This window comes from Arvicola amphibius, chromosome 2, assembly GCF_903992535.2.
Source record: "Arvicola amphibius chromosome 2, mArvAmp1.2, whole genome shotgun sequence".
Taxonomy (NCBI): Eukaryota; Metazoa; Chordata; class Mammalia; order Rodentia; family Cricetidae; genus Arvicola; species Arvicola amphibius.
In genome coordinates, this window is record NC_052048.2 from 148,225,336 (window position 1) to 148,251,520 (window position 26,185).

Sequence of the window (26,185 nt, forward strand, 5' to 3'; positions counted from 1 at the left end):
GCTGTATATTTGCCCCAGCAGTGACAACATTCCTACCCCTCCCTCCCTCCTTCCGTTTCTCCTTCCTCCCTGTCTCTGATGTATTATTTTATGCTCTGATGGCTTGGTTTCTTTCCTTCTACCTTGGGGTTGATTTGGCTTGCTCCCTTCTAGTAATAGGAGTTGCAACGTTAGTTTATTTTCTTTCTTTGGTTGTCGGTGAGGCACTGACTGCTATAGACTTCTGTAGAAGGGACGGCGGGCTGTGTCCCGCCACCCGGCTAGCTTTACCCAAAATAATTACACGGAAACTGTATTCTTTTAAACACTGCCTGGCCCATTATCTGTAGCCTCTTATTGGTTAATTCTCACATCTTCCTTTAACCCATATTTAGTAATCCGTGTAGCACCACAAGGTGTGGCTTACCAGGAGAGATCTTAATCTGCATACATCTCGGAGAGGAGAACCATGGCGACTACTTGAAGTGTCTGCCCACTCCTTCTTCCCACAATTCTGTTCTGTCTACTCCGCCTACCTAATTTTCTATCCTATTAAAGGATTGAGGCAGTTTCTTTATTAGCCAATGAAATTAACACATAGACACTCCTCCATCAGACTTCTAGTTCTTTTGCTGAACCCACTTGGTTTTTCCTTATTGTTTTTAACTTTTCAATGAAAATTTAAATTCCTCTCGATTTCTTCAAGAGCACGTTATAAATTTGTATATAATTTTTTACAATTTCTGGTTTCTTTCTTGTTCATTTTAAGCTTTACTCCACTGTAGTCAAAGACGATGCATGATATATCTTTAATTTTTTTTCCTGTCTTCTGAGGCTTGTTTTCAGATATGGTCTGTCTTAGAGACTGTTTTATGCACAGCTGAGATGAATGTGTATTTTAGAGGTATTGGATGATAATGTGTAGATGTCTTTTAGGTTCATTTTGTTCATAATATAATTTGACTTTGATGTTTCTTTTTTAAAAAGTGGTGATTGTGTGTGTGTTGGTGTCTGTCTGTGTATATGTGCACATGTGCCACAAGTATAAGGATGCCTGCAGAGTCTTTTGGGCTAGATCTCCTGGAGCTTGAGCCAGCTTACTGGTGACTGTGAGCCACCTGTTGTGGTTGCTGGAAACTGAGGTATCTTTCCAGGTCCCACCTTCCTTTTAAAAAGTTTACATGTCTTAATTTTTTTGAAATTTATTTTTATTTTATGTGTAGGGGTGTTTTACTTGCATGTATGTGTGTATCTGGTGTCTAGGGATGCCAGAAAGAGTGCTTTGGAATCTCCAGAGCTGGCGTTATTAACAGTTGTGAGCTCCCATGTACTTTCTGGGAACTGAACCTGGATCCTCTAGAAAAGCAGTCAGTGCTGCTAACTGCCGAGTAATCTCTTCATCCCATCCAGCCCCCTTTAATATTTCTTTGTTAATTTTTGTTGTTATTGTTATTGTTGCGGATTCTGTTTAGTCTTATGCTTGGAATGGTCTCTTCTTTTACCTCTAATTATTGCTTTATATAATTGGTTCAGAGTTGTGTATATATTAATAATTGTTTCCTTTGTTGAATTGATCCACTTTTCATTATGTAGTGACTTTTTTCTTTTCTTTTTGACAATATCTGAGTATTATTATTATTACTGCTTTTTGTTTTCTAATTATTTGGTATGTCTTATTTGATCCCTTCACTTTCAGTATACCTGGTTCTTAATTTATGAAGTATTTTTTTGTGTATTTGGTTTTCACTTTTTTGGGAGAGTGGAGAGGGGTCTACTTAGGTAGTCTATACCTTTTCATCAGAGGAATTTGTTTTTGTATTCATGGTCATTATTGACAAGAAAAAGCATATTACTGTAACTCTTAGTTTTTTTACTTTGTAAAAACACTTTGTCACTGTCTTAGTCTTTCATTAATATTTGTGGCTTTTAGAAGATTATTTTGTGTATATATTATGTTTGTGAATATTGGTTTATATCTGTCTATATCGTTGCTGCTGCTTTTGTGTGTGTTTTAAGTCCATTTGTTTACTTCTTACTTTTTACTTTTTCCCCCTGGTTTTTCAAGACAAGGTTTCTCTGTGTAGCAACCCTGGTCGTCCTTTGGACCATCGTCAGATCCTTTATTTGTTTATTTATTTATTGGTGTTTTTGAGACAGGGTCTTTCTCTGTGTAGCTCCAGCTGTCCTGGAACTTGCTCTGTAGACCAGGCTGGCCTTGAACTCACAGAGATTCACCTACTAACTGCTGGGATTAAGGGCATGTGCCACCACCTCTCGGCCTTTTTTAGTTTTTGTGTCCATTTCCCTTTTTTCACATTGTGGTTCCCAGGACTAACCCTTGGTGGCAAGTGCCTTTATTCACAAACCATCTTTCTGGCCCTGAAATGGTGTGTGTGTGTGTGTGTGTGTGTGTGTGTGTGTGTGTGTGTGTGTGTGTGTTTTGTGAGAAGGTCTTATTCCATTGCCCAGGCTGGCCTGGAACTGCGCTTGTCTCAAACTCAAGGTGGTCCTTCTGCCTTAGCCTTCTTTGGCTTGTCATTATAGTTGTTATCTACAATGCACAACTCAGTGGCTCATTCTGTCAATAAATTTTCTACTGTCTGGTTCTACTATAGTTTATTATTCACCCACTGGAGGACTTAATTGATAATTTCAAAGGTTTAGCATATATAGCTACAATCATTTAGGTTTGTGTGTGTGTGTGTGCAGTCATATCTTAAACTCATTTGGGTAAATGTTAAGCAGCATAATTGTTGGATTATATGGTCAGAATTAGTTTTGTAAATGCCTGTACACTGTCATGTTTCTGTACGATTTTGCATACTTATTAACAATGTAATTATGCTGTGAAGAGACTCTATGACCATGGCAACTCTTATAAACGAAACATTTGTGATTGTAGTTTATAGTTTAGAGGTTCAGTCCATCATTGTGGGAGGCATGGTAGCATGCAAGCAGGCATTCTGGTGTTGAAGAAATAGTGAGTGTCCTATACTTGAAGGCAACAGGAAGTCGACTGAGTCTCACACTAAGTAAAGCTTGAGAAAAAGAACTCAAAGCCTGCCCGCACACTGACACACTGCCAACAGAAGGTCAGATTGAAGGCATGCCCTCCAATTTCAAGGTCTGGATTAAGGGCCTGAGTCATCCAGCCTCCTCCTTCAGCAAGGCCATACATCCTAATAGTGCCACCCCCTGTGAGTTAATGGGGAACAAATACATTCAAATTACCACAATAATGTCAGCATAAGATATCATTCTTTGTTTATATTTACATGTGTTCTTATGTTCAAAGTATTTTTATTCTTAGCATTATATAAGTGGCTCATGTTTTTATTATTTTTTATTTTATTTTGTTTTTTTTTAATTTTTATTAAGATTTATTATTTTATGTATATTAGTGCTCTAGCTGCATGTATTTTAATGCCAGATCGCACTCTATATGGTTGTGAGCTACCATGTAGATGCTGAGACCTGAACTCAGGACCTCTGGAAGAGTAGTAGTAGTAGTCAGTAGAAGAGTAGTATGTGCTCTTAACCACTGAGCTATCTCTCCAGCCTCCATGTTTTTACTTTTTTAAAAGATTTTTTTTATTATGTATATTGTTCCTACCTGCATGCCAGAAGAGGGCACCAGATCTAATTATAGTTGGTTGTGTGGTTGTGAGCCACCATGTGGTTGCTAGGAATTGAACTCAACACCTCTGAGTTATCTCTCTAGCCCCCATGGTTTTTAATCTATTAGATAACCTGTCTTCTTCTTTTTCTTCTTTTTGAGACAGGGTTTTTGGGTATAACAGTCTTGGCTGTTCTGTAACTCACTATGTAGATCAGACTGGCCTCAAACTCACTGACATTCACCTATCTCTGCTTCCTGCCTGTCTCTGCTTCCCATGTGCTGGGATTAAAGGTATAAGCCACTACCACCTGGCTGACAACCTCTCTTCTAATTTGTACATTTACACCATTCATGATCAAAATGATTCTTCTTACTAGGTAGCGGTGGTACATTCATTTAATCCCAGCACTCAAGAGGCAAAGGCAGGTAGAGCTCTGAGTTTGAGGCTAGCCTGGTCAATAGAAATAGAGTATATTCCAGGAAAGCTAGGGCTGTTACACACAGAGAAACCTTGTCTCAAAAACCAAACCCAAACAAAATGATTCTATTTTGATTTTATTTTATTTTTAATCATATGCTTGTGTCTCTGTGTGGGTATGTACTTGTCACAACAGAGGCATCAGGTCCCTCCTTGGAGCTGTAGTTAGGTTGTTGGTTGTGCAAGAATTTGGATTCTCTTATTTTTTATTTTATTTTAATCCTCATATTTGTAACAGTGATTCCTTAGTAAGGTGTCCCAATAATGTTAATAAAATTCATGTGCTATGGTTGGAGTATGCCTGCAGTGAAGAAGTGTACAAACACAACCCAGCCTGTGAAGCTTAATTTTGTGACTTGATTCTTTTATGTGTATTTGGGAGGCATATTTATAACGATGTTTGTGTGTGTGTATGCACATGTGTGAGCACACAACAGTGCTTGTGGAGACCCAAGGTCAACACCAAACGTCTTCTTCAATTGCCCACCATCTTACTTTCAAAGGAATCTCTCAAAAAGCATTTATTTGTTTGTTTGTTTGTTTGTTTGTTTATTTATCTATCTATCTATTTATTTACAGCAAAGCTGAAGGCAATCGTTTGGCAGTGTTGATAGTATTTCTAGGGATCCACATGTAACTGAGTGTACAGATGGTGTGCTTCTGTACCCGGCTTTTTCTGTTGTTGCCGGGCATCTGAACTCTTGCTAACTGAGCCATATCCTATGCAGCTCTTTTTTAAAAAGGGGGAAGAATTTCAGAGAACTGTTAGTGAATTTTTTTGTTTATCCTTACAGCTTTAGCTGGGATTCTAATTATTAGCTGCACTAGTACTTTCTCATTTAACCCTCATCATACTATGTGCACACCTGCCTTTGCCTCCAGAGTACTGACATTAAAGGCATACCCCACTATGCCTGCCTGCCTGCCTGCCTGCCTGCCTGCCTGCCTGCCTGCCTTCCTTCCTTCCTTCCTTCCTTCCTTCCTTCCTTCCTTCCTTCTTTCCTTCCTTCCTTCCTTCCTTCCCATTCATTTATTTATTTATTTATTTATTTATTTATTTATTTATTTATTTATTTTTATTTATTTATTTATTAGGTATATAGTGTTCTGTCTGCATGTATGCCTACATACTAGAAAAAGGCATTAGATCTCATTATTGATGGTTGAGAGCTGCCATGTGGTTGCTGGGAATTGAACTTAGGACCTCTGAAGAGCACCCAGTGCTGTTAACTTCTGAGCCAGTTTATTTTATTTTTAATAATGTTTTTATGCCATCTGTGTTTGAGTATGTGGACATGAGTGCATTTGCCAGCAGATGTCAGAGGCTTTGGATCCCCAGATTTTACAGGTGATTCTAAGTCACCTGACGAGGTTCTTTAGAACAGAATTCAGGTCTTCTGCAAGAGTGGTATACACTTTGAACCTCTGAGCAGTCTCTCCAGTCATGCTCCCTCTCCCCTTCTTTTTTAAAGATAGGGTCTCATGTAGTAGTTCAGGATAGGTTTAAACTCATGTTTCCTCCCAAGTGGTGGGATTATAGGCTTGACTGGTAAGGATTAAATACAAAGCTTTATGTATGCTAGGCAAATGCTGTACTAACTAACCAAGCTACATTCCCAGCTCAAGTGTGCATACTTCTATTGTGTCAGTTCCTGTTCTTGCTACCATTTGCTGTTTCTGAGGGAAATCTTTGAAGATTAGGTATCCTGAGTCTATTTTTGTATTAACTCTATTTAAATACAGTGCATTGTATGTACTAGTTGCCTAGAATTTTGTTATAAATTGTTGATCCAAAGAAATGCAATATTAACTTCCTAGCATAAAGGCAGGGAATAATGAATGTATGTTTTTTTTTTTCTATTTTGTCTTTACATCCTAAACTATTTTAAAAAATAATTTGTGGTCGTATATCAAGAGCCATGGGTGCAATTTAATGGTTGAGTGTTAATGTACATGAGGAAGATAGCCTGTCGGTGAGATGGGCAAAACAACACATAGATCCTTTTGTGTGAATGCGTGTAACTAGAATAACAACTGTATACTCATACTTAATTACAGCTTCGTGCTTACATTTGGACTAAGTGCTCTCTGAATGATCATTTTATACTAGGAGGAATTATCTACTTTAATTTGGAATTTGGGAACAAACCAAAGTTCAGTAACTTGGCTTGGTCATATTGGGAGCCCATGTCTGAGTTAAAGATGTTTATTGTGAATGATTAGATTTAAAGCCACTATTGATTTAACTTCCTCTTGTCTTAAACTCTTCAAGGTTAAATAAGAGCTGTAAATGTGTTAAAGGATTAAAAGAAGGAATGTATAATTACATAAAGTTAGAGATCAGATATAATTTTTCTTCATATCCCCCAAATGTAGGTCATACAACCAGTGATATTTAAGGAAGTGCAGATACTTAAGTTCTTACTTAAACTTCCTCACTAGGGATTAGGTTCTTCCATAGTCTAGTTACATGGCACATGTGCCACCTAGTGGCTAGAGAGTTAACCACTTGGTGATGGATAAAGCATTGCCCCGCTCTCTCCCCCTTCCTTCTCTTCACCTTTCCGGTATAGATCACTTTGTGACCAAGTGAAACTGACTGTGTTTATTTAGGTCAGGTTTAAAGTTGGGAGGTGTCCAGTTTTATTCCTGTTGATGTGATAAAATACCCTGACAAAGAGCAATGTAGGGAAGAAGAGATCTTATTTGACTTGCCAAGTTATAGTCTGTTGTTTTGCTAGAATTCAAGCAGCTGGTCACTTCAGATCCATAGCCAAGAGCAAAGAGAGAATGAATGTGTACATGATTGTTTGTTTTCAGCTTTCTTATTCGTTTGGAAAAACATTTTTTATTAATAATTTTGAATATTTATATGTTCATAAATAATACATTTATTCATTTATTTTTTATATGTGTATGGGTGTTTTGTCTACATGTTATGTCTGTGTACCACATACATGCCCGGTGCCCACAGAAGTCAGAAGAGAATGTTGATCCCTGGAATTGGAGTTCCAGGTGGTTGTGAGTTGTCATGTTTTGCTACAGTAAACCCTCTTAACCACTGAACCATCTCTCTAGAACCCCAGTTATTTTTCTTTTCTCTCTGGGGAATGTTACTACTTACAATGGACAAGTCTTCCTGTGTCAATTAACAATTAAGACAACCCCCACCTACATGGCCACAGGCTAATTTGGTGTAGATAATTCCTCATTAAGACTGTTTCCAGATGATGGCTATATCAGATTGATAAATAAAACTAACTATCAGAGGAATGACTGTACCCATGGCAACAACTGTGTCTAGGAGGTTGTATACACAGGAGGTTGGTGGCTAGTGTCTTACTCTTTTGATCCCTACGTTGGTGTGTTTGCTTTTACTGAATATCTCTGGCTGTGTTGGAACATCTGATGCAGACCAAGCTAGCCTTGAACTCAAAGAGATCCATCTGCCTTTGCCTCCTGAGTGCTTCAAGTAGAGGTGTGTACTACCACTTATTCCCTCTTTTTTATTTTTGAGACAGGTTCTCACTGTAGTTCTGGCTGTCCTGGAACCACACTGGCTTAAAGATATGCATCACTACATCTGGTGCCCCCACCTATTGACTTTCGAGGCAGGGTCAGTTTGAAACAGGAGAACACCAGTTGGCTATGAGCTCCAGGGATCTGCCTCTTTCTGTTTCCCAAATGATGGGGTATAAAAAATTAGCCTTTTATGTAGATTCTGATTTCAAGAGTTATTTCTTACATAGCAGGACTTTACTGGCTGAGCCATTTCCATCTCTCCCTTCCTGTTTCCCCAGTTTCAGATATGAAAATTGTCAGTTCTGTCTTACAAATTGGGCTGCATGTAACTTGAACAAATAAAACTTTATAAAAAGCAAAAAGTAGGCAGTTAAATGAGCCTGTACATTTTATTGGGTGAGTGGCTAATTTGTCCTTAATATACCACTCCAGCTGGTGCTAAGTACGCATATGTTTGGGTATTCTACAGATAAACAAATGCTGGCTAGAGTATGTCATCAGTTATCACTAGGCTTCACAGTCTTCCATCCAGACCCTACTCTGCATGAGATCACAGAATGGATCTTTAGTTGATACCATCTATAGCAGCATGTTTTATTTTCCCTGCAAAATTCTGACAAGTTTTAAAGATTAGGGTTAGGAAAATAGAGAGTACCATAGGGTATAATTTTCCTGCTTTGAGTGGGACAGATAGTAAAATGTAACTTAGTCTGCCACATCAAGAGTATAAGATGAATTAGTAAATTTAGGGGTACCCATTATTGTGTTTTGTGGTCAGAACTTTTGCTTTCTAGGAAGCAGTTTCAATATTCCTTTTTGCTGATTAAGACTATAAAGTTAAACCAAAAAAGTCTAGACCAGAAATAAAACAACACTTTTACCAGTCCTTCTGTTCCTGTAGGAAGTCCAGTTTAGGATCCTGGATAGAGCCATTGGACTGAGAAAGAGAACACTCAGAGCTAGTCTTGATATTGCAGTCCCTTTTGATTAGAATTGGTCCTGATTCCATTTCTTAAAGCTAAGTAAATCCACCCACTGGGGTACGTGGCACATCATGTTTATAGCTTCTGAAGCACAGTTCCAGTGTTTCCTTTATGTGCACACCCTTCCTCTCAGCTGTACCCCTTGTCACTTACTATGAAAACAATAAACTGAGTGCACCCCCAGATTTTTGGTGCCTGACTAAGTAGAAATGAAGTCTTCCCATAAAGTCATTTTATAGATGTCATTGTCTATTACTTTACATATTATACACTGACAGAGAGTTGCTAGCAGAATGAGATTCCTTTCTCTCTTTTATTGGGAAAGCTGAAGCGAGCAGGCATCATAAAGAAGTAACATCTGACTTCTTGATATCTCCCTAAAGCTGTAGGCCCTGTAGTTACTGTTTGCTTTCTAAGTTACTACTTCAGGTTCTAGTCATGGCAGAGATTGATCTAACATAAAAAGGATCAGCTGCTTTCATTTTAAAATCCCTTTGTTAGTGTCTCATGGTCAGCTAAACAAGCCACTTAGTTTTATTTTTTTCTTATGCTAGCTAGTTTCCTGCTCCCGAAATTAATGTCTGTTAACTTGAGTGTGAATCAGACTGCTGTGGTAGAAACTTCAAATACACAGCAGTTGGTTATATAAAACTCATTCGTCCTGTGTAGTATGGAAAGTTTCTTTCTCCCGCCCCCTTTCTATCTCCCCACTCTCTCTCTCGCCCCTCTTTTCTATCCCTCCCACTCTCCCTCTCCAGTGCCACAGTATTCAGAGGACAACTTTTGGGGTTTCACCTTTATGTGGGTTCTGGGATTGAATGCAGGTTAGTAGGCTTGTATACCAAGGCCTTTATCCCCCAAGATATCTCACCTGACTGCATTTAGTATTTTGATCATGAAAGGTTGTGTTTAATGAGACTTTGTTACTCTCTCTGTGGTTGCTTATGAACTTAGATTTCTTCCATTCTTTTTTCTGTGCCATCTCTTGGAGTGTTGCTCCCATCGGCAGCTTTGTCCTGGGTTAGCTGTTAGATCTGTTTTAGTCCATAGGAAAGAGAAACAAACTTTTTCTATTAGCTTTATACAATGGAGAAATGGCACAGTTGTTTCCAGTCTTGCGACTTGCTAAGTAACTACCATGCTAGGTTGTGGGGGTCTCTGGTTGATCCAGTACCCACTTTGCACATTGATTTATTTATTTTTTGACAGAACTTTGTGCGTTATCATGTACATCTTTCATGTTCTTTACATACGTTGAGGCTATATACATGTGTGCATGTATTTTCTCTCACTTGTGATGTAGTCATCTAATCATGGGTTCATTTATTGCATAGAAATTTATAATTGTAATTGCATTTTTAATCTTTTTATATATTAGGTATAAATATATATACTTTGTTGATTTGATGCTGGGTATTTACATGAAAATTGTAGGATAAACCTGATACCTTGATTAATAAGCCTCATCAAAACAATGACCATTTTTTCTAATATCCATTATTAAAAAGGCACAGTGCTGCTTTCATGATGAAAACCCAAACTTGTTGCTTCATGACACCAATTTTATTAGATAGAACTTAAATGTACTTTTTATAACTAATAGTTTTCAGAATTACTCATTTTTTTCTCTTGCAAATGCTTTCCTAAAGTTCATGTTGAGTTTAGGTGATACTCATCATAAAAAATAGGAAAATTAAATTGAAATACTGGTATGAGAGGTAAGAGTTGAAGTATCAAGTAAAATTTATTGTTCAAACTGCTAAGACAGTCATATCTAGTGTGCCATAAAGTATGGTCTGGGATATTGGTGAGGAGCTATTGCTGTATATGTAGGCTTAAAGGTTATTAAGCCCAGAGGAGATTGTTGAAACCTGGATAATAATTAAGTTCTTCAGGCAGAGGGCTGTATTTGCGTTTGGGAGTGGAAGAAATCATCTGAGAAGAAAGTAGACTATTAAATATTTTATTCAGTTTTCTTCCCTCCATCCCTTCCTCCCTCTTTCCCTCCCTCCCACCTTCCTTCCTCTCTTCCTTTTTTCTCTTTTTCTCCCTGTCTTTTAGATATTTTATTAATTTATGGTTCCCTCCTGTATCTCTCAGCCCCTCCCTTTCTTTTTGTATTAAGCTTATAGTCCAGGCTATCTTGAAACTGACTATAAATCATAGGGTATCTTAGAACCCACCATTCTCTTGTCTTAGCCTCTCAAGAGTTGTGCTTTACCAGCACGTGACACCTTATGTGACTCAACTATTTGATCTTCGTGAACAGTTTTATGAAGCATATGGAGAAGCATAGTTTGACAGGTGATTAAAAGAGAAATGCCCTTCGTACAATATTTAAATAGCCAGGAGCTGGTCAAATTGGTGCTTGAGATATAGTCTACGTGTTTGTTTGTTCAGAGACTGTGTAGAAAGGCCTAAACAAATTTCCAATTAGAAAACAGGGATTTATTGAAGAATGTAGAATTGTGTCAGGAACGTTGGTAGAGGAGGAATGTCTCTTTATTCTGGTAATGAAAGACAGTGGATATATTTTTATTTAAAGAGAAGAGTATTATTGGGGTAGAGGTGTTTTAAAAGCCTTAAAGGAGCTGGAAAGATAGCTCAGTGGTTAAGAGTACTTGTTGCTCTTGCAGAACCTGAGTTTCATTTCCAGCACCTATATAATGGGTTATAACCATCTATAACTCCAGTCTTGGGGATCCAGTTCCCTTTTCCAGCCTCCAAGGGTACTGAATGTGTGTGGTACACGTACATTCATGCAGACAAAACACCCGTACACATTTAAAAGTCTTACAGTAATTAGGCTGCCTACTGAAAAGTATGTGTAAGGTTTCTGAAGTTACAAGCCCTGAGGAGAATTTTAAAGAGCAGCAGAATCAAGGAGCAGTCTTTTTAAGAATTTAGCTTTTAGAATGGCAAGTGGCTAGGATGCACAGTGATTGTTTCAGATTAGTAGTCTCAATTTATAAAATGTGAATAAACTTAAGAAATGAACTACACTGAAATATATTTAATTTATAGATCAAGTGTTAAAATCTTGAAAATATTCCAAACAGTTGTTTTTAGTGTAAAACTTAAGTTGTACTGTGGACTTAAGGCGAAGTGAACCATGGTTTAAATTATGTTGCTGATTATTTTTCAGTAGTAAACTCACAATAACTGTATATAGACTTTCCTATTTGTGAAGTGTTATTGTTTATTTTATTCTTTTCCCATTTCTGTTTATGATTTGTAGTTAAGTTCTTCAGTGATTAAACACAAAATGACTCTATATTTTCTTGTTTACTGTAAAGCAGAAATCAAAGAACAATCTGTGGAAGAGGATGCTGAAGCAGAAGTGGATAGCAGCAAACAGCCAGTCTCAGCTGTTCAGCGGTCTGTGTCTGAGGAATCTGCAAACTCCCTGGTCTCTGTTGGTGTAGAAGCCAAAATCAGGTTAGACAACGATGAGAACTGGATTAGAGATGGCTGACGGGGGAAAAAGTGGCAGATTGACTAGAGATAATGGAGAGAGATGGGACTTAGTATCTGGATGGATTTTTATCATTTTAGTAGTTTTAAGTTTGACACCCCTGTGGTGTAGTTGGCATAGAAGTTGGCTCTGCTATGGACTTTTGTGATTGGAAAGCAAGGAGTATATTAGATGGCGCTCTAGCCATTCTAGATTTTTTTTTTTTTTTTTTTAAAGTTTTTTTGAGACAGGGTTTCTGTATATAGACTTCGCTGTCTTGGAACTGACTTCTGAGACCAGGTTGGCCTCGAACTCACAGAGATCCACCTACCTCTCACAATATACTAGATAGATAGATAGATAGATAGATAGATAGATAGATTGTGTGTGTGTGTGTGTGTGTGTGTGTGTGTGTGTGTGTGTGTGATTTTACTCTTTTGGGGGGGGCTTTTTTGAGGGGCTCACCACCACCTAGCTCCCAAATAAAGCATACAGAGAGGCTTATTCTTAGTTATGAATGCCCTGCCTTAGCTTGGCTTGTTTCTAGTCAACTTGTCTTATCTTATGTTATTCTGACCTCCTTTGCCTCTGGTCTTTATATTCTGTATAGTTTACTTTCCTTCTTATTCCATGGCTGGCTGGGTGACTGGCCCCTGATAACCTCTTCTCGCTCCTCATTTTTCCTTCTATTCATACTCTGCCTGCTAGCCTTGCCTATTCTTGCTCCTACCTAGCTATTGGCCGTTCATCTCTTTATTAGGACCATCAGGTGTTTTAGACACCCACAGTAACACAGTTTCACAAATGCAGCATAAACAAAAGTCATACACCTGAAAATAATATTTCCCAACACACACACACACACACACACACACACACACTTACACTTGTTCTTACCACACATAATAAATTGTAACAACAATTAAAAGAAAAAAAATGGTACTGAAGAAGATTTGTACACGTGTCCTTATGCACACGAAACAAGCAAGCAAATAAGTAAATAAATGAAGTAATGCTAAAAGTGGGGCTTTGTTTTTGTTTTTAAAGACAGGGTCTTATTATGTAGCTTTGGTGGCCTGGAATTCACCATGTACAAAAGGCTAGCTTCAAATTTGCAGAAATTTGCTGTCTCTGTCTCTTGAAGGTATGAAACGCCACACTTGGCACAATAAAAGTTTTTTATTTATGATAAAAATACTTTTTAAAGAATTAAAATGGGGTATTATACCTTATTAGTATGTAATTCAGCTTTCATTTTTGAATGTCCTGAATAAGACTATGAAAGTAATAGTTAATTTTCAGTATTTTCAGCTTCTTAAAATGTTATCATTGTTTTGCTTTTAGCAGTCGTTCCTCCTCATTCTTTCCTCTTTGAATCTTGTGAATATGGTTCACCTTTGTATTTTGAGGATTGTTGAGTCTCGTATCTGCTTTCTGTGTTTCTTCGTTCTCAGGAAAGTGCATCCAACCTAATAGCCACTTGTGCTCTTATGAACCACAAATTTACATTTCCAATGAAACTGTATTACTGTAATCCAAGCTCTTCCGTCTGTCTAGTGTACATGTCCATATAGAGGTATATTAGATACTTCATCCATAGTGTGCCCTAAACTACTCTCCATTCCTCTGTTCTTGATCTGCTTCTCCCTCTGGCTTCCACATTGCAACAAATAGTGCCAGTATTTACCATGTTGCTTAGGTGTTGGTCCCTGATTTGTCTCTTCTTTGTAGTTCTTAATCGGTTAGCCCACTTAACTTCCTATCATTTTGATTTGAGCTGCTGTTTTGGTTGAATCTATTGTTTTTAAGAGACTGTAATTATTTTTTTACTTGCTTTTTTTCTTCTCATTACCTTTTCATAATGTAGTTTAGTTTTAAAAATTATTGTCAAATGTAAGTTAGAGCTGTTCTTCACTATGTTTAATGGCTACTATATTTAAATATGACATTTTAGTTGTATTAGCATTTCAGGTCCTATCTGTTTCTGTAAGGCATGGTCTAACCCTGGTGGTCTGTCTTCAGATTCATCTCCCACTGTTTCTGGATGCACTCTATGCAGTTTTTGTCTTAGTTCTTTTGAATTTTTGTGTTGTCTGTCATATTAGTTGCCCTTTGAAAGTCTCCTCTCTAACTACCTGCTAACTGTACTAATTTCTGAATTCTTTAACTCCAGTGTGAATCTAGGTGTAGGTAGAAAATACAGGTTATTTGCTATACTTGGTTTACTTCCCCCAATATTTTGAGCACTTTAAATATTTTCAAATAGAAGATTAGTACTTTTACAAATTTCAGATCTCATAATGCAGTCCTTAATCAATTTTGAATTGAATTTTTATGTGGTATGAGATAGGCTTTATTTTTCTGTATATGGCTCTTCAGTTTTCCCAACACTGATCATTGAAGACTGCCCATTTCCTCCTTGTGTCCTCTTACCATTTCCCGCAAAGATAGATTGTGAGGGTTTATTTCTCAGATTCCGATTTGCTCCATTGATGATACATAGTTTTCTCATCACTTTATAATGTGCTTTGAAGTTAGAGGATGTGATACCTTTTAAAGAATGTTTATTCTCCTCTCCCCTCCTTTGTCATCTTGCTTTGGGGTCTCTGTATGTATCCCGTGCCAGTAAACAATTTGTAATCCTCCAGCTTCAGCTTTCTGAGTGTTAGGATTACAGATAATTGTACTGTGTTTGCCGCTTGGGTTTGTTTTCTATGATTAGTATTTTTTTTTTCCTTACATTTTTGTAGTTCCAAGTATATAAATCTTCTATTACTTGCATAAATTTACATGCAGCTATTTGTTGGCTATTGTGGTTGGGAGTATTTTCTAGTTTTCAAATAGCTCTTCATTAGCTTACAGAAACACTACTCTTATATGTTTTTTTATGTTTTGTAACTTGACAGAATATTTTTCAGTTCTAAAAATTTTAATGAAGCCTTCAGAGTTTTGAATATAGACATTAGTTTTGTCATCAGCAAATAAAAGTAATTTTGCTTCTCTTAAAATGTTTCTATTTATTTCTGTGTCAGGCTTGGTTAGCTTAGAATTTCCGCCATTATGTTAAAAAGAAATCGTGATAGTAAACATTCATTACTTTATTACTTATTTCTCTTCATTCTAGAAAACTTGTTTGTACTTTGTCAACGTTGTTCTCTCAGAGATTTATATAGTGGTATATTTTATTTGTGTTTTAATAAATAAAGCTTGCAAAGCAGCCATACTAGTCAGCCATACAGGCCAGGGAGTGGTGGCGCACACCTTTAATCCCAGGTTTTGGGAGACTGAGGTGGATTTCTGTGAGTTCAAGGCCATTCTGGGCTACACAAGATTGAATCTGTCTAAAAGAGAAACTTAGCCCACTTGGAGGTGATCCCAGCATTTAGGATCACATACCTTTAATCCCAGCTCTAGGGAGGTGGAGACAGGAGTGGTGTGGCTGGGCAGAGAGAGGAATGTAAAGGGGAAGGGACAGGAACTCAGTGGAATGGGAGTCAGTTGGTGGAGAGCATTGCAGTTATCACCAATTGTTTGTCTGAGCCTTGGCAGGGGTAGGATCTCTCTAGTGGTTGGCTTTGGATAGCCTAGAACTTTCTCTGTAAACCAGGCTGGCTTTAAACTCACAGAGATCCACCTGCCTCTGCCTCTGCCTCTGCCTCTGCCTCTGCCTCTGCCTCTGCCTCTGCCTCTGCCTCTGCCTCCTGAATGCTGAGATAAAAGGCATGCACCTTCACCACCCGGAGACCAGAGATATTTTTAAGGAATTTGAGTTCTGATTTTTTGGTGGTTGTGGTGATGTCTTTATCCATTAATCTCTGTTTTATTATCTCTAATCTGTTTTCTTTTAAACATTTAAAAAAATTATGCATGTGAGTATTTTGTTTGTGTGTGTATGTATGTATGTATGTATGTATGTATGTATGTATGTATGTATGTATGTATGCTGTTTGTGAACCATGGATGATTGTCAGCTTCTGTATGGTGCTGGCAACTAAACTTAAGTTCCCTGAAAAGAACAATCAGTGCTCTTAACCACTGAACCCTTTCTCTAGCTCCTACTCTTTTAATGTTCTGTCAGTGTACTCATTTAAATTCAAACGACCTCTTTTGTAGAAAACTTAAATTACCAACACTTATTGATTTCTCTAAGGTTGTAACTGCTTTTTTGTTAGAATTTTAGCTTCATCTTACAAAATGTTCATTGTGCTTTATTGTCAGTGTACTTTACAAACTTTATTTGCATTTTGACTAAAGGAGACTATCTGTATGCTATTGATCATCTCTAATACATTAGGATTTGCAGTGTAATATATTATCTCCTTTTGGGGATATTTTCTTTCATTATTAAAAAGTATGTGTGTAGCCAGACATGGTGCAATGTACCTTTAATCCTCAGACCAGGAAGCAGAGTCTGCATAGTGAGTTCAGGTCAGCCATGGCTACGTAATGAGACCCTTTGCCTTACACACAATAGTGCGTGTGTGTGGTGGTTACATACATCCATGCATGCATATTTATTTTAAGATATATGTTGTGGAGAAGCAGTCCTTTTTATCTCGTGTAAGGGTCTCTTTTATTAAGTGTTAGTGGTTTCTCTTTAAATTTAATAGACTAACTTTGAGAACAGTGCTTTTATTAGAAATTTGAGCAGATAGTTCAGAATGTTCCTGTTTCTACATTCTTGCTTGTCTGCAGTAGATTAGTATTGTGCAGTAGTATGGTCTATTTGTTGCAGTTAATATTTCAGTAATTTTACATTTTTTAAACTGAAGCTTTTAGTTCACATTATGATATTGATGAGATAGTGTATTCGTCTTCACAGATGTTTAATGTCATGTGTCTGCTATAACATTCTCACAGAAATTAACCACTCAGTCTTAAAGTCTTTATTTCTTCCTGTTTATCTAGCTAATCTCCCAAATACATTAACAACACAAAAATTTACTAATTTTTTCTCTGATTTTTTCTTCATATATATTATGGTGTGGTACACATAACATGAATAAAGGATGTTTTTAACAACTAAATAAATGTTGTTAGCATAGTCTTTATAGAGCCCAAATATGTGGTTGTCATATTTAATACTTAGGTTTTCTTTTGAGATGAATATTTAGATTTAACACTTAGGTTTTATTTTGAGATGGCCAAGTGAATAAAGTGCTTGCCACGCAAGCATGATGACCTGAGTTTGAATCAGGAACCCACATAATCCTGGATGTTGTAGCACAACATTCTATAATCCCAGTGCTTCTATGGGAGATAGAGATAGGAATATCTCTGGCAGCTGGCTGATAGTTAACTGGTGTACACATTAAGATCCTATCTCAAGGTTGAAGGCAAAGAACAGTATCTTAGATTGTCCTCTGGCTTCCACATGCATCATATGTCATGCTCATGCTACTGTTCTCATGAGAATGCATGTGTATGCATACATCTAAATCCACAAAAATTTTTGTAAAAAGTGATGCTGGGTTTGGGCGTAGTTCAGTGCTAGAACACTTGTATATCTTGTGTGTAAAACTCTGGGTTTGATCCTCAGTACTGCAATAATAAATAGATGATTAAAACCACCCAAAAGAGTCTAGAAAAGGTGGCTTGGTGGTTAAAATTCCTGCTGCTCTTTCAGAGGATTCAACTTCAGTTCCTAATACCAGTGTTGGGTAGTTTTATAACTGCTTGTAACTCCAGCTCCAGGAAATTCAGTTCCCTTTTCTGACATCCATAGGAACCTGGATACACATTACAGATATGAACCAAAAATTAATCTTGAGAAAAATCATACTATAGAAAAGTAGAATTACAAATATATAATTGCTATTTATTTCAGTTGTTTTCATGGCATAATCACAATGTAGATTATGAATATATAGTTAAAATTTAGTTTGAAATATAATTAAGGTTATTGCATAAATCTACTTTTCATTTTTTGCCAGTGAACAACTCTGTGCTTTTTGTTATTGTGGGGAGAAAAGTTCCTTAGGACAAGGAGACTTAAAACAATTCAGAGTAACACCTGGACTTATCTTACCCTGGAAAGATCAATCTTGTAACAAGAGCATCGATGACAACAGCAGCGGGACCTGTGAGAAAATACAGAACTCAGCTCCACAAAAGCAAAGAGGAAAGAGAAAGTAAGAAATTTTGAATTTAAATTGTTGAAAGAGAAATGACCTCTAGCTTATTTACTTTTGATCTTTTCAGTTTACAGTTGAGATTGTTGCTGTTGAACAGTTTTGTATTTTACACATTGTATTTACACTGTCTCATTTACCACTAACACAGCAAACAGTGGCTTTCTAAATTTCTGTATTTTACATATTATGAAAATTGATGTGGTTACACAAGTTAACCTGGAAGAAAAATGTAAAAAGGTCATATAAGCCAGAAGGGTGCTCACAGGATTTACATATGGGAGGAAGATAGAACATACTAAAGTAATTCTTCCCTTCTTTCTACCAGCTTTTGTTTATAAGAGTGCAGTGTTGTACCCCAACCAGAATTTTCGGCACTTCATGTCTGTCATTCTTTCATTAATTTTTCTTTCATCCTCAATTTCGGAGTGTATATGCTTTGGTGACTGTTTAGCTTATAACCTCTCATTATATTTATGTCACCTTCCTCTTTGCCTTTCCTTCTTTTCCACCCCGTCATAGAAGATACTATTTAAAAAAAAGTATGCATAGCCATTTTTTTATCTTTTTCATAGACACATAAACACATTATAGTTACCTAAAACTCTTGTGGAATGTGCTTTTAATTTTTTTTCAGTTGTGTATTAAGGTCATTTTAATGTGTGGACTTGATAGTCAAGGGAATAGAAAGTTTCTGTAATTGACGGAAAAATATGTTAAAATTAATTTGACTGCAGCCGGGCGGTGGTGGCGCACGCCTTTAATCCCAGTACTCAGGAGGTAGAGGCAGGCAGATCTCTGTGAGTTAGAGGCCAGCCTGATTTACAAGAGCTAGTTCCAGGACAGCTAGGGCTATCACACAGAACACAGGACAGGCACTAAAACTACAGCGAAACACTGTGTCAAAAAATAAAAAAATAAATAAAAAATTAATTTGACTTGAGAGTCTGGAGAGATGTCTCAGTAGTTAAAAGCCTTTGTTGCTCTTGTCGAAGACCAGATTTTGGTTCTCTATTTTAGGTTAAATGGCTCACTGCCACAAATAAGGAACTCCAGGGTATACTACTTCCTCTTTTAGCTTCCGGGGCACCCTCACACATGCACTGGTACACACACACACACACACACACACGGACACACACACGGACACACACACGGACACCTTTAAAAATTAATTTTGGGGCTGGAAAAATAGTTCACTTGTTAAGAACACTTACTGCTGACTTAAATAGCACCAAGATTCTATTTCCAGCACCCATGTGGCAGCTTGCAACTTCAGTTTAAGGAGATTAGTTCCCTCTTGATTTGCACAGGTTCTCATGCACTTGTGTGCATACATATACCCAGGCATACACACACTAAAAAAAAAAAAAAAAAAAAAAAAAAAAAAAAAAAAAAAAAACTTTTAAAATTAATTTAGCTTGGAATGCTAACCAACTCTGTACTTTGAGGGTGACAATAAAATTTTCTAAGAGTCTCTTTGGCCTTTATGGAAACTTAAGTGTTAAAGAATTGTTTATGCTATACTCATCATTTAGAATTGGTGTCAGTACTTGAAAACTCAAAGTGGAAAGAGAAACAGTAATAAAGATTTATGTCTTTCAAGAATTTGAAGGCGGAACAATTTAGGAAAGTTAAAAGTATTTTATTTGTGGTTAACAATTTTTCTACTTTCAAGCTAGATCATGTAGAAGAGCCTTATTTTTACTATTAACTGAATTCTCACGTGTTACTAAAATATATCAAAAGTCCAGCAAGCTTATAACATTAGTAGATAGCAAATACAATGGAATAAGTCAGGCTGTTTCTTGTTTTTCTGTGTTCTGTCTTGAATAATGGCAATTATAGCATATTAATTTGTGAGAAATGGAATTGAGCATAATTTAAATAATTTATAAGTGATTTTCATTAATTTTTAATGGAAAAAATTTGAGATTAGATAATTTTATAAAAATAGTTATAGCTTAATGAAATTTGTATGTAATTAGCACTTACTAAGTTTATTAAGTAATGATAAGAAGTTCATTATTGTATACTGAGAATTTTGGCAATCTTGTAAGGAAAAAATGGTTTAATTTGGGTTAGTAATGATTTAAAATATTTACAAAATGTATGTCACTAATGAAATATAAATAGCTAATTAATTTTTATTTTTCAATCTAATCTTTTTTTGTGACAAAGTCTCACTATGTAGCAAGCCTTGTCTGGAAACTTGTGTAGACCAGGGTAGCCTCAAATTCACAGAGACCTGTCTTCCTTTGTTTTAAAAGTTCTGGGCTTAGATATGTGGGTTCCTGTTCCTGGCCTTAAGCATATTTGGTAAAAGTAGTTTTTAGCATGGTCCTTCTCAATTTAATTAAGGGTACTTTTAATCTTTTCTTTCCTAGCTTGAAATTTTGTGGCTATTTCAATTGACTTCTCTTTAAATTTTTTAAAATTATTTTTAATTATGTATCTGTATGCGTGTTATAGTTGTCAGCTACCTGATGTGGGCCCTGGGACCTGAATCCAGGCCCTCTGCAAGAATAGCATGTGCTCTTGTAGCTTATTTCTCCAGCTTCTCTTGATCTCTTTTCTAAACTGAACTGCTGTCATCTTTAGAGTTGACGTTGACATCTGACATGTTTATGTGTACATAAGACTGCTTTCATACTTGAATGCTGAATTTGACCAAGCTTTGGGGTAGGAAATGATTAATCATAGATTGCTCAGACATCCCATTGGTTTGTTTGTTTATTTATTTATTTGGTTGAGAGCACTGGCTACTCTTTCAGAGGTTCTGAGTACAATTCCCAACAGCCACATGGTGGCTCACAACTATCTACAATAGGCTCTGATGCCCTCTTCTGGCATGTAGGTATATATACAGAACATTTGTACATAAAATATAAATAAATTTTAAAAATTAAATTGTACATTTTTCTTGCCATTACTGCATGCTAAACACAATGTAGTGTTTAGTTAGCCTTTCTTTCTCCCAATAAAACAACAATGATAGTGATGAGAAATATATTTGTAGAAACACTTAGTTCAGCATTCTTCTTTACTTTTATCTCTTATGCTCTCTTTCTTATTCTCTATGCCTTTAATGCCTATTTTGCTTTTAGCTTGTAAGGTACAGTCCTGAGATTACTTCAACATCACTTACAGACCAGCTGCTGGCCATCAGAAAGCTACAGCTCACATGCTCACGTCCTTTCCTTCTCTTTCACACTCAAATGGGCTTTCATTTTCCCTGGAAAATAGTCCATTTGCAAATAAAGTTGTCTGCCAGCTTTGTGTTAAGATGCTAAAAGTTTCTCATGTTTTATAAGTAAGACTTAAAAAAATACCTTTCATTGTATTTTTAAAAACATGGTTCCTGGATAGAATGAGTTACTTTTAAAACTTATATTAAGGAATGGAAAAAATGAATTTATAACTGTAATTGTCATTTCTTATGATTGGAAGAGTATTTTTTAAAGATTTATTTATTATGTATACAACATGTGCTTCCATGTATGCCCGCACACCAGAAGAGGGCGCCAGATCTCATTACAGATGGTTGTGGGCCACCATGTGGTTGCTGGGAATCAAACTCAGGATCTCTGGAAGAGCAGCCAGTGCTTTTAACCACTGAGCCATCTCTTCAGCCCTGGGAGAGATTTTCTTAACTGTTGTGTACATGAAATAGTGTAATACCACCTTTTATATTGTGAACAGACCAATTCTTGAAAGTTTGTCATTGTAAACTGATAATTAAAGCTATTTGATATACTTTGTACTCACTGTTATAAAATGAAATGATTTTTCCAGTAATTTTTCACAGCTTTTATCTTACTTGATTTTCTTTTCAGAGAACGATCTCCCCAGCAGAATGTAGTTTCTTGTGTAAGTGTAAGCACCCAGACATCTTCTGAGGACCAGGCTGGCAAGTTATGGGATGAACTCAGTCTGGTTGGCCTTCCAGATGCCCTTGATGTCCAAGCTTTATTTGATTCTACAGGTAGGGAGCGTCTCGCTGTTGCAGCTTCCACTTGTTTCTAGAAGCATTTATATTTTGATGCTTACTCAATAGTAAATTTTAGAAATAAATAAGATCGTATTACAAAAAATGTCACAATTAAGTTTGCTTGATTATGCATTTGATTTTCATAGGTATTTGACAGTTGCAAGAGAAAACTTCAAAGAGCTATGTGAAACTTAGGGAACTTTTTAGGCTAGCCTTTTGCCAGTGAAAGTGAAGTACCAGTCTTTGCCTCCAGTGGCTTACTTACTGTAGTAGTATGATGATCCACAGGATATGGTGCTGTTGGAAATTTTAGCCAATCTCTTTCTTGTTGCAGTTCACCTGATAGTTGATGGCAGGCCAAATGCTGTAGATGAGTGTTTTTCCATGTAATTGAGAGGAGTAAAACTATAGATGCTGTTAATTTTTCATGCACCCTTATCATCAACTTCATATTATTTTATATAAAGATACTAAATAAAACAGTGTTTAAATAAAATAACTATGTGAATTTTGCTTGTGGAAAATATACTTACTAATTCAATAATTCCAAAATTTTTATATACATCAGAATCACCTGGAAGGCTTGTTAAACTGTAGTACAAAACATATTTATTTCGTGGATCTCAATTATGTGCTGGAATTCTCCATTCCTGAAAGGTTCTCAAATAAGTACTCCAAGTTCCAAGTCACAGTCTGGGCCAGTTTGAGAAAGGCTACTTCGATAGAATTACATAAAGATACACTTTATATTTACACATTTTGATTTGTTTATTTGGTTTTTTGAGATAACTCTTATTCTATAGTCCTCATTATCCTGGAACTCACATAATGCTAAGCCCTTGCTGGCCTAGAGTAGATCCTCCTACCTCAGCCTCCTTAGTACTGAGATTACTGCCATGTGCCACCATACCCAAATTGCAGTAATACCTTCAGTATTTATTAATTTGTTCCTTTTTCTATTTTAGGCACTTGCTGGGCTCATCATCGATGTGTGGAGTGGTCACTGGGAATATGCCAAATGGAAGAACCATTATTAGTGAACGTGGACAAAGCTGTTGTCTCAGGGAGCACAGAAGTGAGTAGAAAAACAAATCTTTAAGCCACATTTTTTGTTTGTTCTGGTTTTGTTTTGTTTTTTGATAGCTTAATATGTAATGGAAGATAATCTTGAACATCTGATCCTGTGGCTTTTCCTCTTTGGTATTTATATGGTACTATGGATAGAATCCAGGGCTTCATACATCTTAGGCCTGTCCTACAATCATCTAACATTTATCCAAAGATAAAATTTCATTGAGAAGAATTATTTACTAAGTGTGTAGTATAACTCGAAGCTCAGAATTGGTAATTAAACCAAGGGTAGTTTGTATAAGATTTTTCAGTTAACTTAAAACTTCACATTTAAATAAAAAATGATCCATTTTAGAAATAGGAATTACTAACTACAGTTATGTGTCCATATAGCTATTTGTTTATTACTTAATTAGAGACTGTCCCTTTTTAGGTAGTCCTGGGTAGAACTCATTATGTAGACCAAGATGGTCTTGAACTCATCGAGTTCCCCTTCCTCTGCCTTGTATTGGGATTAAAGGTGTGTGCCTCTATGCCTTGCTTCATGCAGTGGTGTGTCTTTCTGTCTTGATGTCTGTCTATCTGTCTGTCTGTCTGTCTGTCCACAGTTATTCTGTGTAGCCCTGGTTGACCTGAAACTTATTCTGCAGACCAGGATGTCTAAAACTTAGAGATACACCTGCTTATGCATCCTAAATGCTGGCATTAAAGGTGTGTTTACACTGCCAGGCACATGTAGTGACTTTTTAAAGGCCCTGACTTTAGCCCACAATATGGAAAAACTATGTTCAGCACTTTAAATGCTGATGAAAACATTCTTTTTCATTCCATTTGTCAGTTCATTTAATCTTTTTTGGCAATATTTAAAGTAATATGCACACACCCTGTTTTTCAGAGTTTTACCTATTGTTGAATGATCTCAAGAATAGATGCAACAGTTACCTTCCATTTGTGAAGGCTGCAAATCCCGAAGCTATCCTTCTTGTCAACTCTAAATTCCTTTTGCTTTTGGTTGAATAAATGTAGGAGAAGTGACAAAGCTTTTTGAAAACAACATGAAAGCTAGAAATTTTGACTATAGAACTGTATGTGCTTTAATAAGTAAGGTGTTCAGAAGTATAGCTGAGGAAAAAACTTCTTGTCCCAGTTGCTTTACTCATATTATCAAGACCTAATTCATATAAATGATTGTCAATTTAAGAATAGTCTGGAGACACAGACTTGTAGTTCCATTTACTCAGGAGGCTTAGGTAGGAAGACTGCAAATTCAGGCCCAATTTCACTTCATAGTGAATTCAAGGCCAGTTTGGTAATCAACTTAGTGTGGTCTTATCTCAGAATTTAAAGTGAAAGGAGACTGGGGTTTATAGTTCAGTTGCAAAGTGCTTCCCTACTATATGAATGGTCCTGCCTTCTACCCCCAGTATCTGTTGACACTCTTCACCCACCAAGCCAGAATGCTGGTTTTACAAAGTTTATGTTACGTTAGTTACTGCATAATAGTACATTGCTTAGTGTGAACATACTTGGATAGCTAGATTATGATTGTGATGGATGAGTCAGCACCATTTCTTTTAAGACTTTAATTTTGGTTTATTTCATAACCAAATTATAAGGAACAAATTATAAGGAGGCAATGACAAAAGGCTGAGATGACCTGCTATTGTGTTAGCGCCAGTGGCATCAATAAAATTCATAGGGATATTTAAGTTTTATTACATTTACTCAGTTACATAATTTGTCCATGAATTGGTCGTTAGAGGACAACTTGGAGTTATTTCTCTCCTTCCACTGTGTGTCCCAAGGATGGAACTCAGGCCATAAGGCTTGACAGACAACAAGCACCTAAACCCACTGAACCAACTCACGGACCCTCATAATGTTTATAATGACAATGTATAATGATAATGTATAGACATGCATAAGTTTGTATGCAATAAAAAAGATTCCGTTTTTCTTAGACGGTAGTTAAAACTCGCTTTACCCTATTTGGATGGAAAGTATACCATGTAGTTCTTTAAATGATTCTTGATTAATATTTTGAGTGACATTTTGAGATCAGTGTTATGCCCTGTTTTCACCGAAGGGGTGGGGTAAGAGGATCCATATTTTTTTTTTGAGACCTGCATTCTTTCTGTTGTTATCTAGGTGTTAATCCTGAGTAGCTCTGGCCAAACATGATAAAAAAACTTACAAAATACTTAGGTGGTGAGGTGGTCATAGGGGAGCCATTGCTAGTGATGTCAAACCTTTACTATTAGTCATTCAAAACTTAAGAAGTGTCAGAGTGTCATGGCTGTTTGTATTGTTCCCTGAAGTGTTCCATAGAACACGGTGTTCAATTATTCTAAGTTATAGTGGTATATAAGTACTCTAAGGTTTATACAAAGGATCTTTTTAACTTTGCATAGTAAAGATAATGCCCAGGATATTTTACTTTGTCTGTAATTATCAGAAACAAGTTCTTTAATTCTGAATCAAGCTTTATTTAAATCTATTATCTATGACCAATTTCTTTTTTTAAAAATTGTATTTTTACTTTGTGTGCCTCTGTGTGTGTGCTTGTATGAAAGTGTATGTGCGAAGGTGTGCAGTTACCTTGTATAGTTGGCAGTCTGAGGACAAGCTGCTGAGGGAGTTGCTTTCTTCTTCCACCATGTGTGTAACAGCAGTTGACACCAGACACCCTCACCTCCTGAGCTATCTTAGCAACTTCTCTACTACCAATTTTTATTGACTACCCTTGATTTAAGCCTTATAAAAAAGTAAGGATTTTAAAAAAAATACATTTATTTTGACTGTGGGTGTGCCCGAGACACACAGCATGCCTGAGAAACAGGACAATTTGTGTGAGAAGGTTCCCTTTCTCCACCTCTTTGGCCTGTACAGACCAGGCTACAAAGGCACTGGGAGTATGGATAGTGTATAATTATCTAAATAATTTACATTGGATCCAA

The 26,185-nt window shown here is 36.6% G+C and overlaps 1 protein-coding gene across 9 annotated transcripts in view; it reads left to right on the plus strand.

The window, feature by feature from the left end:
* The window catches only part of Kmt2c (lysine methyltransferase 2C), a 219,907-nt gene that overhangs the window by 59,264 nt on the left and 134,458 nt on the right, over positions 1 to 26,185 (plus strand). For 7 of the 9 annotated variants that reach the window (XM_038321056.1, XM_038321060.1, XM_038321059.1 and 4 more), the window contains exons 3-6: positions 11,878 to 12,019; positions 17,969 to 18,166; positions 22,003 to 22,151; positions 23,123 to 23,232. In XM_038321056.1, coding sequence (XP_038176984.1) covers positions 11,878 to 12,019; positions 17,969 to 18,166; positions 22,003 to 22,151; positions 23,123 to 23,232 — 599 coding nt within the window. The remainder of the gene's footprint in view (positions 1 to 11,877; positions 12,020 to 17,968; positions 18,167 to 22,002; positions 22,152 to 23,122; positions 23,233 to 26,185) is intronic. The other 2 variants (XM_038321057.1, XM_042054618.1) reach the window with 1 other exon arrangement.